Source organism: Euleptes europaea, chromosome 6 (assembly GCF_029931775.1).
Source record: "Euleptes europaea isolate rEulEur1 chromosome 6, rEulEur1.hap1, whole genome shotgun sequence".
In the NCBI taxonomy this organism is placed as follows: domain Eukaryota; kingdom Metazoa; phylum Chordata; class Lepidosauria; order Squamata; family Sphaerodactylidae; genus Euleptes; species Euleptes europaea.
Window position 1 is genome coordinate 12,371,650 of NC_079317.1, and position 19,074 is coordinate 12,390,723.

Below are 19,074 nucleotides of genomic sequence, written 5' to 3' on the forward strand. Positions count from 1 at the left end.
TGACTCAGTATAAGGCTGCGTCTCATCTAAAAATACCGTACAGCTGGAGAAGGGACAGAAAAGACCAACTCGAATGATGAGGCAGCTGGAACATCTTTCTTAGATGGAATAAATAAAAAGGGTTTCTTTTTTTAAAATTTGGGAAATTGATGAGGATGGGAGGACATGGTGGAGCTCTGTGAAATAACAAATGTTCTCCATGAAGTGGTTTGAGAGAATTTATCGTCTTTCAAAATGGCGGAGCTCAACGTCATCCAAAGATCTGAATTGCCTGAACTTTGTGCACTCCCACCAATGGAGCAGGGGTGCATGACTGAAACAGTCAGGTGGTCCGTGAGGGTACTTGCCTGGAGCTAAATGGGCTAGAGTTGCCAACCACCTGGTGGGGCATGGAGATGTCCCGGAATTCCAAATGATCTCCACAGAGATTAGGTCCCCCGGAGAAAATGGCTGCTTTGGAGGGTGGACTCTATGGCATTGTACCCTGCTGAGGTTCCTCCCCAGGCTCCACCCCCAAATCTCCTGGAATTTTCCAACCCAGAGTTGTCAACCCTAATTGTTGGCCAGGTGACTTTTATTGTTGTTGTTATTATTATTATTAATTTGATTTATACCCCGCCCTCCCGAACCGAAAGCCGGGCTCAGAGCGGCTCACACAACGTTCCAACATATATTAAATAACATAAAACATATTATAAAAAGTTAAAACAGCCCTATAAAATCCTAAATAGCATAAAAATATGCAATATCCAATGGCGCCCCCCGCATTGTAATGTGGAGCTACAGTTGGGCGAACAGATGGATAGATCCCCATAGGTGGTAAAAGGGGAATCAGCAGTTATATAGATCTTTCACCAACAATCCATTACTCTTGACTTATGATATAACTTAGATCGTTTCTACAGTTATATAAAGAGTAGTGCATATTCGCTACAATTTTAGTTGGCAATTTTTTGGACTCTTTGGGTTTGAGTCTGGAGGTCAAGTGTTCTCTGGGTTGACCGATAGCCCTAGAACGTCTGTGTTGCCAGAAGGTCTTCACAGGCAGAGGATGGGCTCATACCTGGGAGTCGGCATGAGCCACACAACAGGGGTCCTCGATGTGTGTGTTTCTGGGGTAGAAAGCTTTCCCTTTCAACAGCCAAAATAGATGACTCTCTCGGTAGAAAAATCCTCAGAGAAAGGTTCCTTGTCTGCCGAGACCACGCATGGCGCCCCGTTCTCTCTCCAGCCCTATAAATGCCATTATTTAACTGTGGTCTTTAGCGCAATAGCCAATTCACGATGGTTGTAAAACCAGTTGGTGTCCCTGTGACACTTATGGCAGTCACCGACAGGAAAACGCAAAGCTGATCTGTTGCAGTTTCCCTGTTAGTATATGAAAGCCATTTTGCGTTCCCTGTGTACAATGATCTCTGTCTGGCTATGAAGCCGATGAAAGAAAAAAGAAAAAGGATATTACAGAGCTTGAGAAGCTGCAGAAAAGAGCAACCAAAATGACCAGGGGGCTAGAGCAACTGCCCTATGAGGAGTGGTTAAAACACTTAGGGCTGTTTAGCTTGGGAAGAAGGCGGCTAAGGGGAGACTTGATAGAGGTCTATAAAATTTATGCATGGTTTGGAGAGAGTGGACAGGGAGAAGCTTTTCTCCCTCTCTCATAATAGCAGAACGCGGGGTCATCTGCTGAAGCTGGAGGGTGAGAGATTCAAAACCGATAAAAGGAAGTATTTCTTCATGCAACGCATAGTTAAATTATGGAACTCCCTGCCCCAGGATGTGGTGATGGCTACATGTTGGTAGGCTTGAAGAGGGGAGTGGACATGTTCATGGAGGAGAGGGGATTCATGGCTACTAATCAAAATGGATACTAGTTGTGATGCATGCCTATTCTCTCCAGGATCAGAGGAGCATGCCGAATATATTAGCTGCTGTGGAACACAGGCAGGATGGTGCTGCTGCAGTCATCTTGTTTGTGGGCTTCCTAGGGGCACCTGGTTGGCCACTGTGTGAACAGACTGCTGGACTTGATGGGCCTTGGTCTGATCCATCAGGGCTTTTCTTATGTTCTTAGGATCAGAGGAGCATGCCGAATATATTCGGTGCTTTGGAACACAGGCGGGATAATGCTGCTGCAGTTGTCTTGTTTGTGGGCTTCCTAGAGGCACCTGCTTGGCCATTATGTGAACAGTCTGCTGGACTTGATGGGCCTTGGTCTGATCCAGCATGGCTTTTCTTATGTTCTTATGCTCTTAAAAGTCCAGTGCTCGTAGGAGACACTATACAGTTATTTGATTGCTCCATGTGGCTTGGATCCAATGCCTTGGATTGGCCTCTGCTTTCTGGCATTTAGGTATGAATAATATGCACGTGTCGCCAGTAGCTATTGTGGCTGTTAAAGTCAGCGATGCAGCAACGATGCACACCGGTGATGTACTATAATTAGCTGTTCAGTCGGGTGCCTGCGTTGTTAAATTTATTTTCAGGTTTTCCCACATCCGAGGGTAAACCTTTGACATTTATGAGAACGTGCCCAGGTGGTTAACTGCAGTCCTTTTGGTGTAGAGCACGAATCTTGGAGATGGGAAACAAGGGCTCACATCTCCAGGCGGCCATGCCATTAAAACTCCCCTTTAAGCCCTTTGGGGCCTTAACCTACAAATGAACACATGGAGCGGTGGACTCTGATCTGGAGAACTGGATTTGTTTCCCCACTCCTACACACGAATCCAGCTGGGTGACCTTGGGCAAGTTACAGCTCTGTTAGAGCTCTCTCAGACTCACCTACCTCACAGGGTGTCTGTTGTGGGGAGGGGAAAGGAAGGTGATTGTAAGCCAGTTCTTCCTTAAGTGGTAGAGAAAGTCAGCCTCCTCCTCTTCCTCCTCATCATCATCACAGCCTAAGTGAGATTCCACCTTGTAGCCTCCGTTGAGGGCAGTGACGAAGTCACAAAAGGCTGGCTGGCCTCCCTCCCTTCCTTTTTCTTCCCTCCCTTTCCCTCAGATTCCCTCCCTGTTGTTCCTTCCTTGTTGTTCCTTTCCCTTCCTTTTGGTTCTCCTTTGTTTCTGTGTCTTTCCATCTCCATCCTCTTCCCTATCCCCCAGATAGTGAAACATCAATATGGGGTGTGGATGCACGGCCACCTTAGCATAACTTCCTCCCTAAATGTGGAGACACTAGGTGCCATTGGAGCAGGCTTGAAATTTAGTTCTTTATTCTGTTTTTAGATTGTTATAATTGTTTTCACTTTCAGTTTAAGGTGCTAGTTATTATCTTGAAAGCCCTCTGTGACCTGAACCTACACATGAAGCTGCCTTATACAGAATCAGACTCTTGGACCATCAAAGTCAATATTGTCTATCCAGACCAGCAGCAGCTCTCCAGGGTCTTCGGCAGAGGTCTTTCACATCACCTACTTGCCTAATCCCTTTAACTGGAGATGCTGGGGATTGAACCTGGGACCTTCTACATGCCAAGCAGATGCTCTACCACTGAGCCACGCCCCCTACATTTCTCTTTCCTAACATGAACTCAAGCAACAAGCCCAGGCTAGCCCAATCTCATCAGATCTCAGAAAAAATAAATAAAGAAGCTAAGTAGGATCGGCCTTGGTTAGTACTTGGATGGGAGACCACCAAGAAAGTCCAGGGTTGCTACGTGGAGGCAGCTGATGGCAAACCACCTTTGTTAGTCTCCTGTCTTGAAAACCCCCATGAGGGGTCGCCATAAGTTGCCTGAGACTTGACGGCACTTTCCACCACAAACAACTTAGTTCCCTGAATGAGTGGCCTCTTGCCATTGTCTCGCAAAGAATGGTGAAGCTCGCCACCGCACATATTCCTAAGAACATAACAAAGGCCATGCTGGATCAGACCAAGGCCCATCAAGTTCAGCAGTCTGTTCACACAGTGGCCAACCAGGTCCCTCTAGGAAGCCCACCAACAAGACGACTGCAGCAGCACCATCCTGCCTGTGTTCCTCAGCACCTAATATAATAGGCATGCTCCTCTGATCCTGGAGAGAATAGGTATGCATCATGAATGTTATATGGTGATTCCCACAATGTGGAGTGGACTTCCAAAACCTGAAACTGTGAAGTATATATAGTTGTTCATATTTATAAATTTTCCTGGTTTCCAATTTAATTCCATTGTTCATTTCTCCCTCCAGCTTGAGAGCGAGCTGTCGAAAAAACTTGAAGAGTTGGAAGGTAGGGGGCTACATTTCATTGTGCCTTCTCGCCAAAGCTGCATATAATTTGTGCCCAGGTGACAGTTCTCTGTATTTACTGCAGGTGAGATATCGAGCTACCAAGATGAAATAGAGATTGAATTAGAAAACAGCCGGCCGAAAGCGAAAGGAGTATATGCAAATTATAGCAAAGATGGTAAGTCTGCCTGGCTTCAATTAATTTAGGGCTCGATTGGAAATACTGGCGTGACTTTACACAAACGTTGTATTTCTGAAGTATAAATGTAAGCGTGGTGCAGTGGTTAAGAGCGGTGGTTTGGAGCGGTGGAGTCTAATCTGGAGAACCGGGTTTGATTCCCCACTCCTTCACATGAGCGGCGGAGGCTAATCTGGTGAACTGGATTTGTTTCCCCACGCCTATACATGAAGCCAGCTGGGTGACCTCGGGCTAGTCACAGCTCTCTTAGAGCTTTCTCAGCCCCACCTACCCCACAGGGTGTCTGTTGTGGGGAGGGAAAGATGATTGTAAGCTGGTTTGATTCTTCCTTAAGTGGTAGAGAAAGTCGGTATATAAAAACCAACTCTTCTTCTCTTCTTCTTCCTCCTTCTCCTCCTTCTTCTTTGAAAAGTTACAGTACTTTGGTCGGTGGCAGGGGACACGAGCCCCAGCTTTTAATTTTTTGGTGCCATGGCTTGGCTGTTTCGGCAAGGGAAAGTTTATGAACTGCCCGTTAGATCTTATGCTATGAAAAAACAGTGATCATTGGGGGCGGGTTTCTTGGGAATCTCAACAAGGTTGCACACCGCCTCCTGCTTTAACATATCAGACAAAATGATTCCATCCTCTGCCCTTACAGATTGCGTGGAAGATAATATCTTGAGTATATTCGGTGAGGAGGAGGGAGAAGACGAAGAGCTGGAAGCAGCGGCCAACCATTTGAACAAGGACTTTTACAGCGAGCTTGTCGAGAAAGACAAACTGCCGGAGAAGGAAACTGCCTCCGGCCCACCAGCCCTGGAGTCGCTGCTTGGCCCTCTCCCTACCGCAGCCAGTCTCGGGATAACGGAATCGATAAAAGAGTGCATACTGACCAAGGGTCGGGACCACAGTAAGTACGAGCGGAATCGGACATGCCGATTGAATTGCGGAATGCGAAAAGGCAGCGGTGGTTCAGTGTGGAGTTTGAAGTTTGGGACTGGCTGTGTTTTTGTACAGGCCGAATAGTTTTTGCTTGGCTGGAACTTTCAAAATGGGGTGAGAGAATCCATGGCAGCTGATAGAGGGAATAGCTAGATTTGAGTCCAGGAGCACCTTAGAGACCAACAAGATTTTCAGGGTAGGAGCTTTCAAGAGTCAAAGATCCCTTCGTCAGATACCTGACAAAGGGAGCTTTGAGTCTCGAGAGCTCGTACCTTGAAAATCTCGCACGTGTGCACACGCGGTCTCTCACATTCATGAAAAACAACTGCTGAAGGTACATACTTCATGCACCTGATGAAGTGAATTCTGACTTGTAAAATCGTATGCCAAAATAAGCATTGTTAATCTAAGGCAGGGGTGTCAAACTCAGTTGTTATGAGGGCCGGATATGACACAAATGTCATTTGGCCGGGCCATGCCTCGCCAGTCCCGATCAAGAGTGTGTGTGTGTGTGTGGGGTGGCCACCTCGGCTGGCTCGCAGGCCGGATAACAGCTCTCAAGGGACCAGATCTGGCCCGCGGGCCTTATGTTTGACACCCCTGGTCTAAGGTGCCGCTGTAAAGGTACTCTGTGCAAGCACCAGGTCATTCCTGACCCATGGGGTGACATCACATCCCGACGTTTCCTAGGCAGATTTTGTTTACGGGTTGGTTTGCCAGTGCCTTCCCCAGTCATCTTCCCTTTACCCCCAGCAAGCTGGGTTTTCATTTTACCGACCTCAGAAGGATGGAAGGCTGAGTCAACCTTGAGCCGGCGACCTGAAACCGACTTCCGTCGGGATCGAACTCAGGTCGTGAGCAGATCTTTTGACTGCAGTACTGCAGCTTACCACTCTGCCACTGTACTTCTGTTTAATTTTGCCAAGGCAGGCGTTATTGTTACGATCCTTAGTGTCACTTCTCAAAATCCCCTGGTGTGTGACCACTTAGGCACATGGGGGCCAGAATGACCCTCCCCAACATGTGCAAATTGCTTTCACACTTGGCTCTTCATGCATATTCTGTGTAGCATATCTTGCTGAGAAGATACCTCTAAGTGGGGAATGATAAATCTCCCTGTAAGCCAATCAGACCTCATGTGTACCCAAGCTCATAAATTGGGCACTCTTTATAGACTATTGTATCTATGATTGAGCCTTCATTACGTCGTTAATGAGATGTGAAAATCTTGCTGCCGCCAGGATAATGCTGGAACGCAATCCCCCCCCTTCCCCTCCGATGTTCCATACACAGTTGCCAATACCTGAAGCGTTTGGTACAAATTGCAGATAACATGATCTGTTTGCTTAATAATAGCATGGTGGTTGCGCATTAAAAACAACCCCTTAAGTTCTTGTGAGTGGTGCCGTGCCGAAGTGCGAACAGCTACATGTCCTTTTTCTAATGTGCAAAGCCAACCAGGCTAATAATGCCATGTACAAGTTTTTTTAAAAAAGAACTGATTGAGATCAGTGTGGCATTCAAATGTCACAGCGGGCTCATTCGACAGAGGTTTGTTGGCACTAGCGCAGCTTCTTTGCGGTGCTCGATCGTCCCTCCCCTTGCTCCTCCCTCCTCCTGCTCTAGGGCAGGGTGCTCGATTGAACACTTCCTGGTTTGGTTACGCTCTAATACGCCATGACGTCTGAATACGGGTGGCTGTGGCAAGTTGGAGTTTGTGTACTCTGTGGCAAGCGGTGTTTAACCGAGGCTTAGAAACCTTGCTTGGGGGTGGATGGGCAAACCTTATCTGCCAAGGAAGCCTGCATTCAGGTATTGCGGCCAGTGGAAACTGAAGCATTGGAACGAGCTGCACATCCTAAAGGAAACAGGTGGGGTGAGGGGAGTGTGTGAGCCCAGCCAGCAAGATGTGTCCATGCTAAACCTCTGTTTAATTAGTTCGCTGTGATGTCTGAATGCAGCCTGGCTTGCAAGGGAAATTTGCAGCACGTATGCACCCAAAAGTGACTTCACAGACTACACTGAGACCAGACAAGAATTTCCTCTTTTTCCCCGAGTGCATATTAAGCTAGCCCAAAGGGAGTTGGATACCCTAAAACAGTGCCTTTCAAGCTATTCCGTGGGAACTTATTAGGGGTTATTCAATGAATAGGTGAGCAACTTGGGACAAATTTCCGTGCAAAATAGCCTGCCCACCTGTCCTAACTTTCCCCTGCAATGCGTAGCCATAGGGATGTTTGGTTATGCTTTGCATTCGGTTCATAAATGGCAGTGGGGAAGGCCAGCAGGCCCCACCTGTGTTAACAGTGTGCACCAAAAAACATGTCCCAGCATTCTTTGCAACACTGGGGTGTATTCCAGGGTTCCCTTCCGCTAAGTGAGAGGTTTGAGGCCTTGATGAAGGAAAGGGTCCTGTGTGTGTGGAAGTTCTCCTTCCGATGGATTGATTCTTCCTCCAAAATAAGATTTCTACCTTGGTGGGAAGGGAAACTTTGGACCCAACTAGGTGGATTTCTGTTGCTGACCAACATAGGTGGTTCACCAAATGAATTGGTGCGGGGAGGGGGTGTGGCTCAGTGGGAGAGCATCTGCTTGGCATGCAGAAGGTCCCAGGTTCAATCTCCAGCATCTCCAGTTAAAGGGACTAGGCAAGTAGGTGATGTGAAAGATCTCTGCCTGAGACCCTGGAGGGCCACTGCCGGTCTGAGTAGACCATACTGACTTAGATGGACCAAGGGTCTGATTCAGTATAAGGCAGCTTCAAGTCACTTCCGACATATGGCTATTAATGACCTCCAAAACATCCTATCATTTTTTCGTTCTGGATTGTCTCATCATAGGGTTTTCAATGTATGAGATGATCAGAAGTGGTTTACCATTGCCTTCTTCTGCGCAGTATTAACCATGGTTTGCTGGAGTGTCTGCCGTTGATCTGCCACCAGTGTCACCTTCCACTAGTGCTGCTGCCCAGTAGCTAACCATCAGGGATTCCTCTACCCCCATCACCATTGGAACTGTCAGTTCTCTTCTATTGATGCCGTTGATTCCTAGAGGGGGTGGCTGCGTCTTAGTTTGCGGTCTCAGCTGCGACCTTTCCTCCTTGAGTGACTCTGCTAGGAGTTTAGCCCCTTGACAGAGTCTATGGTATTGCTCTCAGCTTCACTGACATGCAAAAACCCCTCACCACGTTAAGGTGTGCATCCAAGAGGGGGCTTTTCCATACTCCAGGGGTCATAATGCCTTAGCCCGGGAGTTCCTCTTTAGATACTATATCAGAAGTATCTAAAGGGTGAGGGGATGTGGCTCAGTTGGTAGAGCATCTGCTTGGCATGCAGAAGGTCCCTGGTTCAATCCCCGGTATCTCCAGTTAAAGGAACTAGGCAAGTAGGTGAAAGACCTCTGCCTGAGACCCTGGAGAGCCGCTGCCAGTCTGGGTAGACAATACTGACTTTGATGGACCAAGGGTCTGATTCAGTATAAGGTAGCTTCATGTGTTCATGTGAAGAGTGATAGTTTCTACCCCACTTTACTGCTGTAGAACATATGTAACAGTGGTCATAAAACACCGAAGCGGTGCTCTTCAGCCCTATACCATTGTTGTTACATTTTTTTTAATGACATTCATGGAATTATCTCTTTTTTATATTACAGGAAAGCGGGGCAGAAACTGAATCTATTACTGTGTTTTGTTAATGTTAGGTCTTTTATCCTCACTGTCCTCTTGGGAAAAGGCAGAAATTCAGCTTGACGGTCTCCATCCCATGTGGTGAATATCAGCAATGTACCTTCTTAAGGCCACATCTGTGTTTCCCCTGTCTTGGCAGGATTCTTCCTCTGGACATTGTGATTGATAATGTCTTTCATTCACTTGGCAAGGTGGCATCTACTTTTGGCAAACTTGGGGTGTGTTGATGTGTCGTTGCCACGTCAACAAAAGTTGTGTTAGACCAAGCCTTCCGAGCTTTTCTTTTGTGGGGCAGAGTCCCACACCGGATACGAATGAGCGCATTAAGGGGGCTCGATCGCTTCCTTCTGTCTTTGTGGCACATTAGAGGCTCGGGGCTTCAGGGCCTTACCGCTATTTAGTATGAGAGCCAATGTGTGGTGGTTAAGAGGAGTGGTGGAGTCTGATCTGGAGAACCGGGTTTGATTCCCCACTCCTCCACATGAGCGGTGGAGGCTAATCTGGTGAACTGGATTTGTTTCCCCACTCCTCCACATGAAGCCATCTGGGTGACCTTGGGCTAGTCACAGTTTTATTAAGAGCTCTTTCAGTCCCACCTACCTCAGGGTGTCTGTTGTGGAGAGGGGAAGATGATTATAAGCTGGTTTGGTTCTTCCTTAAGTAGTAGCGAAAGTTGCATATAAAAACATCCCTCCTCCTCCTTCTTAAAGGCATTTGGCCTCCCCTTCTCCTCTCATCTTCTTGTTGGGTATGGAGCTGAGCCGTACGTGAGGCTCCTGGGATTGGGAGGTCCTTTTGCCTTATATGCACACTAGCCTCTGAGCTTCATCTGTCCTTCTGATGGGCTCTTCCATCATCATCTAGGAGAGGTGACAAAAGGGCGATGATCATGGAGATGGAGATAGGAAGAACTTGACCTATAAATGGTGAGGGGTTGAGGGGAAAGACCTCCTGCCCAGTGAATGGATTGCATCCTTTGTCTGCTGCTCCTGAGCTGATAACAGTCAATTATTTGGATGAACAGTCACGGCGAGAGAGCAAAAGAATGATCCCCCTTGCCTATTTCTCTCCCCCCGCCGTTTTCCTTCAGCCAACTGACCTCGTGTTACAATAACGGTAAAAGGTGATAATACTGATCTTGCCTATTGCAGAAAACGAAACCACGGCAATTAAATGGAGCTTTCATTGGGCTCGGATGAAAATGAAACATGTTACAGGCCCGTTATTTAAGCAGTTATCGTCACGTTGACCGAAGTGCCAGACTGGTGCCCCCCGTGTTGGTGTCCAGCGCAGAGAGGACTCATAATCTCATTTGCTATTGTAGATGAAGATTTATTAACCTGTGCTAAGGAGCCATAAGCCTTGCCCTTGGCAAGAGGTGACAGAAAAACCCAGCCAGGATTTTGCTGGGGTTAACTGCTTTGACGACAGTATGACAAATGATCGATCAATGCACAGAGCTATGAGGTACCTTGAGCGTGTTTTATTCAGTTTGCATTTTGCCCTAGGTGACCTCTCTTTAAGACTTTGAGCTCCTTGGTTCCATTCACAGCATGATGTAAAGCTCTACTAGCTAGATCTCATTACTACTACTACTACTACTACTACTAATACTACTACTAATACTACTACTACTATTTTGTAGCATTGATGGCCCTCTTATCGTAGCTGTTATCAGTTGTAATTCCAGGAGTATTCTAGGTCCCACCCAGAGGTTTGCAGCTTTACATTATAGAATCACAGAATTATAGAATCATAGAGTTGGAAGGGGCCATATAGACCATCTCGTGAAGCCACCTGCTCAAAAGAACATAAGAAAGGCCATCAAGGTCCATCAAGTCCAGCAGTCTGTTCACGCAGTGGCCAACCAGGGGGCTCTAGGAAGCCCACAAACAAGACGACTGCAGCAGCATTGTCCTTCCTGTGTTCCACAGCTCCTACTATAATAGGCCTGCTCCTCCGATCCTGGAGAGAATAGGTCTGCATCATGACTAGTATTCATTTTGACTAGTAGCCATGGATAGCCCTCTCCTCCATGAACATGTCCATTCCCCTCTTAAAGCCTTCGAAGTTGGCAGCCATCACCACATCCTGGGGCAGGAAGTTCCACAATTTAACTATGCATTGTGCGAAGAAACACTTCCTTTTATCTGTTTCGGGGGGACATTTTTTCTCTGGAACTCTGTGTCAATAAATTCCCCAATGTTCCCTCATGTTCCTTTTTTGCTTATTTTGTTATTACTGAGGTCAGGATAGTGGCCTGGTTAAGCACAGAAGGGAAAATGGATCCAGAACCAACATCTTCCCCCTTCCATAGGGAGGTCATCATTATACGTTCAATCTTATCCTGCAGCCGAAAGAGCTAGAGACACACATCAAGAACGCTGTCGTTCTTAGATTTCTTACTTGAGCCCAGACTACAAAGGAATTATTTTTGGGGGGAGTGGTAGTACGGACCAGTTCCACAGTCCATCAGCGATATTAAATTCAATGATTTCTGGGGTTGCCAGGTCCCTCTCCTCCATCGGCGGGAGATTTTGGGGCCAGAGCTTGAGGAGGGTGGGGTTTGGGGAAGGGAGGGACCTCAATGCCATAGAGTCCAATGGCCAAAGCAGCCATTTTCTCCAAGTGAACTGATCTCTATCCGCTGGCGATCAGTTGCAATAGCAGGAGATCTCCAGCTAGAACCTGGAGGTTGGCAGCCCTAATGATTGCAAAAATAATTGTCAGCATGTTCTCGCACAGGTATTTGTTGGAGTTCTACAGGTTATGTAACCTGTTTGCTCGGGCACAGTGAGGAGACTCTATAAATTCGTCCTATCATCTTTGGTACATTTTTGTGTTGTTGTTTTGTTTCTGCGGTTCAGACCGAGCCGTAATTGAAATGCAGAAAGCTAGCACATCACTGGCACCAAATTGCTAATTTCTCATGCTGCTTAGCTTATTCTCTGTGCAGCTGTCTCTGCTTCTCCTCCCCCCCACCTCCTTTTTTCTTTCCACCACATTAAAGTTGCTCATCTATTTTGGTCTCATGCCTGCCTCTTGCAGGGGATTCTGCTGACATGAATAGACTAGATCCTCCCGAAATCCATCTATTGGCATTTAAAAATGGGATGGCTTTAAAAGTGTCCCTCTCCTACGAAGGCATTTGGGTAAATGCAGTCCAGCTAACATGGATATCCTGGGAGAAATCCTACATTAAAATAAGATGTAGGCTTTTTTTGTATCGTAGCCTTCTGGCCCATATGGCTTAGTCCGTGTGGGTTGTGTGATCCAGGAAGCACGTTTCCCAGGATCAGGACAGACTGCTAGGGTAAGTAGAATGTGGCAGAGTTCCATATCTTCTAGCACTTCCCACTGATGGATTCCTGGATTCTGCCCTTGCTCAGTGGCAGAGCATCCTCTCTGAATGCAGAAAGTCCTAGGTTCAATCCCTGGCATCTCCAGTTAAGAGGAACAGGGAGTAGGTGATGTGAAAGACCTCAGCCTGAGACCGTGGGGAGCCTTTGGCTATCAGAGTAGACAAGACTGACTTTGGTTGTTTATGCATGGGAGTTTTACCTGAGGTTCGTTGCTCACTGGACCCAGACTTTCCTGCTATGCACCAGTAGTCTCCAAGCTCGAATCAAGAAGCATTTCAGAACCCTGCCCCTTGAAATGCTGCTTTATAATTGGCTGTAGTGAGAGAAAAGCCCCCCCCCATTGGAAACCCAATTGCTTCATAAAAAAGCATTTTAAGAGCAAAAGCAAAAAAGGGAGCTATCTGGGGGAAGAAACCGAAGCCTCATTTTTTAAATCCTTTCTTCTGCTCAGAAAGAACTCTGAGGAAGCAGGAAGCATTTTAATGCCTGCCCCTTGACACGCTGCTTTGTGATTGGCTGTAGTTCTGAAAGCAAGCTTCTGTATCCCGCGCTTTGCCTTATGCATGGGGATTTCACCCAGGTTGAGCTCAGGGGAGAGGGAAGAATTGGGTTAACAGAGGAACTGGAAGTCCTGGGATTTGTGAGGGCTGGCAGCGAGGTCATCTCTAATGGATGGAAAACTCATGCAAAGGAACAACTGGGACAGACCAGGGGCAAATGTGAGTGTAAGTACCCATTCATAAATGACCCTTAATAGGCCAAGCGTCCAACTTAGGATGAGGCAGCTTAACACTGCCTACTCATAGCATTGCCGGTTAAGAGTATCAAGGAGTAGCTGATGAGAAAGACTTCCACCGGAGACCCTGGAGAGCCACTACCATTCAGAACAGACAATAATCTCGATAGTCCAATGGCCTGGCTAGGTATAAGGCAGCTAGGAAGGGGCCATGGCTCAGTGGTAGAGCACCTGCTCTGCATGGAGAAGGTCCCAGGTTCCATTCCCGGCATCTCTCGTTAAAAAAGGACCAGGTAGCAGGTGATGAGAAAGCCCTCTGCCTGAGACCCTGGAGAGCCACTGTCAGTCTGAGTAGTCAGTACTGACCTTGATGGACCAAGGGTCTGCTTCAGTATAAGGCAGCTTCATATGCTCACGTGCACGTTTCTATGCTGCCTTTCCATCCAAATTCCCTCCCCAAGATGGTGAACATCTGAACTTTAAAATATGTCAACGGTAAAACACTTAAGACATTTTTTTTAAAAAGGTAAAGGTCACCTATGCAAGCACTGGGTCATTCCTGACCCATAGGGTGACGTCCCATCCCAACGTTTTCAGGTTGGTTTGCCATTGCCTTCCCCAGTTGTCTTCCGTTTACCCCCAGCAAGCTGGGCACTCATTTTACCGACCTTGGAAGGATGGAAGGAGTCAACCTTGAGCCGGCTACCTGAAACCGACTTCCGTTGGGATCGAACTCAGGTCGTGAGCAGAGCTTGGTACTGCATCTTACCACTCTGCGCCACGGGGCTCAAGACATCAAAACAGCATTTAAATAAAGTATATATAAGATATTGAAAGAAGTCAATAAAAACATATACAAATACAGAGAACAACACAACCAGGGAGGAGGGCCAGTAGTAGTTATTGGGGGCATGCCAAACACAACAAAACAAAAATCTTCACCTGCTGATGGAAGATAAATGACAGAGGGAGAGACAGACGAATCTTCTATGATCTGACTTGGCATAAGGCAACTTTGTGTGTTCTTATTAAGAAGACATTAGTGTTACCTGAATTATAGTGTCTGGCATCCCCCAGTTAAAAGGATCAGCTAGCAGGTGAAGCGAAAGACCTCTGCTGGCAATAGGGTTCCCAGCCGTAGTTGGGCAAATTGCTGGAGATTCTGGGGGTGAAGACTGGGAAGAGCGGGTTTTGGGGCGGGGGGGGGGACCTCAGCAGGGTATAATACCATAGAGTCTACCCTCCAAAGTAGCCCTTTTCTCCAGGGGAACTGACCTCTATCATATGGAGATCAATTTTAATAGCAGGAGCTCTCCAGCCACTACCTGGAGGTTGGAAGCCCTAGCTGCACATCCCAGAGAATTACTGTCAGTCTGAGTAGACAGTACTGGCCTTGAGGGACCAAGGATCAAATTCTGTGTAGAGCAGCTTCATATGTTCAATTTAATTGACCAACATGTATGCTGCATGTCGGTTTTTTGCATGCAGCTTTCCAGAAGCCTGCCTTTTCCATTTCCAATCTGAAATTCCGGGGCGCGAATGTTGCCAGGGCACAACCCAAGAAAGCAACCCCCTCCAATATAAACCCGATAGGAAAGCTGATGCATGCCAGGCAGTTGCCATTTCCCGGGGGGCGCCAAAGGTTGCGCAAGTTCCAAGTTCTGCAATGTGAGTCCAAACAGTGTTCTAGACCAGGGCTTCTTAAACTTTTCCCACTCACGACCTCTTTTCGCCTGAGAAATTTTTACGCAACCCCGGGTATATAGGTATATACAATAGGTATCCAAATCAAACATTTACTGATAATAAATCATAAAGAAATTTATTTTAGAACAATTCTTTGGGATACATATAGCATTGTGTGTGTGTGTGTGTGTGTGTGTAAAGTGCTGTCAAGTCACAGCCGACTTATGGCGACCCTTTTGGGGGGTTTTCATGGCAAGAGACTAACAGGGGGTTTGCCAGTGCCTTCCTCTGCACAGCAACCCTGGTATTCCTTGGTGGTCTCCCATCCAAATACTAACCAGGGCTGACCCTGCTTAGCTTCTGAGATCTGACGAGATCAGGCTAGCCTGGGCCATCCAGATCAGGGTACATATAGTATTACCATTTATTAAAGACAAAAGCAACTTTGCATACTAATTTGCATACTAATTTTTGCGATCCCCCCCACATTCAGTTACACGGCCCTATATGGGGTCACAACCCACAGTTTAAGGAGCTTTGTTCTAGATCAGCGGTTCTCAAACTGTGCTCCACGGAGCACTTGGTGCTCCACTAAACATCTCCTAGCGCTCTGTGAAGAGATTGGAAAGAAAAATGCTACTGTCATTCAGTTTAGTATATAGGTTCTAGGTGAAAATTAGTGCTCCGTGACGAATTTCTCTCCTGAAAAGTGCTCCATGGCTCAGAAAGTTTGGGAACCGCGGTATAGATGACCGGGAAGAACCAACTGCATTAGGCAGTGCCTTCTGCAAAGCCAGTCTGCATGAAATAACGCTTTGGAAAATGAATAAATTAATTTGCAACGCTATGTAGCATCTTCCGCATAATGATTACAGTTGAAGTTTTGCTGGCAAGTTAGCAGAGACAGTGACAACTCTTTGCAACTTTCCCTGGAGGCAATCTCAGTTCTCCGGGGTGTGTGGGCAGCTGTAACGTTCATCACAACAGCAACCTGCTTGACGCACAGCTGTGGCTGAACAGCTGTGCTTTGGGGGATTGTCCTCGGAGAAAGGAGAGTATCACCCAGCAGATAATGTACTGGGCGCAGAATTAAGCATCCTGCTTTTCATTCAGGGTTAATCTCAAGCAAGGGGGAGGTGACATGCCTTCCCTGAACACTGGATCTTGGGAGTCATCCATTGAGATCAGTCGACTGGGAGCAACACAACAAACAAAAGGGAAGTGCTTCTTCAAGCAGTGTTTTGTAGCCGAAGGCCTGCAATAGCTGCGGCTATCAGGTCAGCCCCTTTTGCCCTGTTAGTACTGCTGTTAAAGACTTGTGAGCCAGTGTGGTGTAGTGGTAAGAGCAGTGGTTTGGAGCGGTGGACTCTGATCTGGAGAACTGGGTTTGATTCCCCACTCCTCCACATGAGCAGCGGACGCTAATCTGGTGAACCGGGTTGGTTTCCCCATTCCTCCACATGAAGCCAGCTGGGTGACCTTGGGCTAGTCACAGCTCTGTTAGAGCTCTCTCAGCCCCACCTACCTCACAGGGTGTCTGTTGCGGGAAGGGGAAGGGAAGGTGATTGTAAGCCAGTTTGATTCTTCCTTAAGTGGCAGAGAAAGTCGGCATATAAAAACCAACTCTTCTTCTCCTCCTCCTCTTTCTCGTTCTCCTTCTCCCCGCCCCCCCCCCATGGCTATTCTGTCTCACTCACATTTAGGGTTGCAGAGTGGCTAAGGTTGGGCTCATTGAAGCCGAGTCCAAGGATGGTTTTGTGCATTTTACCACACGGGCTAAGGGATTTCTCCCCTTCTCGTGCCATCACAGCCATGCCCTTCGATGATTCGTGGCAGAGTCGGCTGCCGAGCATCTTAAAAATATTTCCAGAATCAAACGTTTTCCCCGGATAGAGGTCCCGAGCTGTGCTTTTGCGGCCTCACAAATAGACCCTTGTAACGTTTTTGTGTGTTTGGCAGTCCCAGGGCCATTTTATTTTTGGCTCGGCTGCGTCCCTCCCTCCCTTCCTGCCCGAGCTCGGCCCCGGCTGCGCTGGCTACCTGTCAAGTTTTGGTTTGGTTGTAAGATGCCTGTGCCTTGACTTATAAAGCCTTTTTGGAACAAAGGCCAAGTTCTCCTTCAAGTCATTAATTTCCTGGCTCCCTTTGCCAGCAGAGGTCATTTGACTCGGGCCTGCTTTCTTTCTTCTGTGCTTAAATACATCACTGTCAAACTCTTTGCAACGGCTCTCGGTTCTCCTGCCCTTCGCAAAGGCTTTGGAGGCCCGAGCACATCCAGCTCTCTCAGCCTGCATGAATGCAGAGGCGCTCAGATGCCGGGGGACCTGCAAATCGTAAAGCCCCGGTAGTGGGCTTCGACTCCAGACGGGGAGTGTTTCCTTCCAGCGAGCGACTGTGGAGTGAGAAACCCTTCGAAAGCACATTAAGCTTTTGAAACAGTACGGCATGTTCCTGTTGCAATTAAACCCTTGGATTGCCTTTAGCAACCCAAAAAGGAAGAGTTGCACCTCTCCCGTAATACCAGAACGCGGGGTCATCTGCTGAAGCTGGCGGGTGAGAGATTCAAAACCGACAAAAGGAAGTATTTCTTCACACAACGCATAGTTAAATGGTGGAACTCCCTGCCGCAGGATGTGGGGATGGCTGTCAACTTGGAAAGACTTTGAGGGGAGTAGACATGTTCATGGAGGAGAGGGCTATCCATGGCTACTAGTCAAAATGGATGCTAGTCATGATGCATACCAGGATCAGAGGAGCATGCCTATTATATTAGGTGCTGTGGAACACAGGCAGGATGAATACTGCTGCAGTCGTCTTGTTTGTGGGCTTCCTAGAGGCACCTGGTTGGCCACTGTGTGGACAGACTGCTGGACCTGATGGACCTTGGTCTGATCCAACATGGCTTTTCTTATGTTCTTATGAGTGGACATATTCATGGAGGAGAGGGCTACCCATGGCTATTAGTCAAAATGAATACTAGTCACTATGCATACCTATTATCTCCAGGATCAGAGGAGCATGCCTATTATATTAGGTGCTGTGGAACACAGGCAGGACAATGTTGCTGCAGTCATCTTGTGGGTGGGCTTCCTAGAGTCACTTGGTTGGCCACTGTGTGAACAGACTGCTTATGGTTGAAAGTTTCGGGCATAGTGGGAACATGGGGAGCTCCTCTTTCCTTAAAGAATCTTCCTCTTGTATTGGAGCTGGGGCAAGACTAGGGTTATCAACTCCGAGTTGGGATATTCCTGGAGATTTTGGGAGTGGAGCCTGGGGAGGGCAGGGTTGGGGAGCGAAAAAACTTTAGCAGGGTATAATGCCATAGAGTCCACCTTCCAAAGCAGCCGTTTTCTCCAGGGGAACCGATCCCTGTCAGATCACTCATAATTCCAGGACATCTCCAACCACCACTTAGAGGTTGGCAACCCTAGGCAGGACAGGACTTGACAACCACAGAATTGTCCTCATCCTCCCTTCCCACTCCATTAAAAAAAAAGACTAACTGCTCTGACATTGAACTGTGGTCCACCCCCAGTGTAAAGACCACCAGTCCTCTGAATCACCAGAACCAACTGGTTAAAATTAAATCAAAAGAGTTTCCGTCTCGACATTAGGAAGAACTTTCTAACAGTTGGAGCGGTTCCTCAGTGGAACAGGCTTCCTTGGGAGGTGGTAAGAGCTCTCCTTCCCTGGAGGTTTTTAAGCAGAGGCTAGATGGCCATCTGTCAGTCAGCTGTGCTGATTCTATGGCCTTAAGCAGATGATGAGAGGGAGGGCACCTTGGCCATCTTCAGGGCATGGAGTAGGGGTCACTGGGGGTGTGGGGAGGGAGGTAGTTGTGAATTTCCTGCATTGTGCAGGGGGTTGGACTAGATGATCTTGGTGGTCCCTTCCAACTGTACGATTCTATGATTCTAAGTGAGATTTTATTCCTCAGCCACACAGACAAACACCGGAAAGGCAAGGAATCCTGAACTGTACTTTCCAAGTCTGATCGTCCTCCATAATTTCACAGATGAAAACAGAGACACTCTTGTATAGTTTGTAACATACATATTTCTCAGCACAGAACACCAACTCCCCCCAAATTACACATCATTGAAAGTTGTTCTTTATCTGCTGTGCGCTGCATGAATTTTCTCCACAACAGCCTGTTCTTTGCCGATTTCCGCAGCAAGGTGTGTTAAATAAACTGATCGTCACAGTTTACTTTTAAGAAGGCTTAATAGAGCGTTTAATCTCACAGTGGATCTCACAAAGGATCTGGCTGAATTT

The 19,074-nt window shown here is 47.4% G+C and overlaps 1 protein-coding gene across 1 annotated transcript in view; it reads left to right on the top strand.

Moving 5' to 3' along the window:
- BRF1 (BRF1 RNA polymerase III transcription initiation factor subunit) overlaps nt 1–19,074 on the top strand; it is a 237,084-nt gene that overhangs the window by 135,599 nt on the left and 82,411 nt on the right. Inside the window, exons 9-11 of the mRNA XM_056851232.1 lie at nt 4,169–4,208; nt 4,293–4,385; nt 5,047–5,298. Of these exons, the coding sequence (XP_056707210.1) occupies nt 4,169–4,208; nt 4,293–4,385; nt 5,047–5,298 (385 nt within the window). The remainder of the gene's footprint in view (nt 1–4,168; nt 4,209–4,292; nt 4,386–5,046; nt 5,299–19,074) is intronic.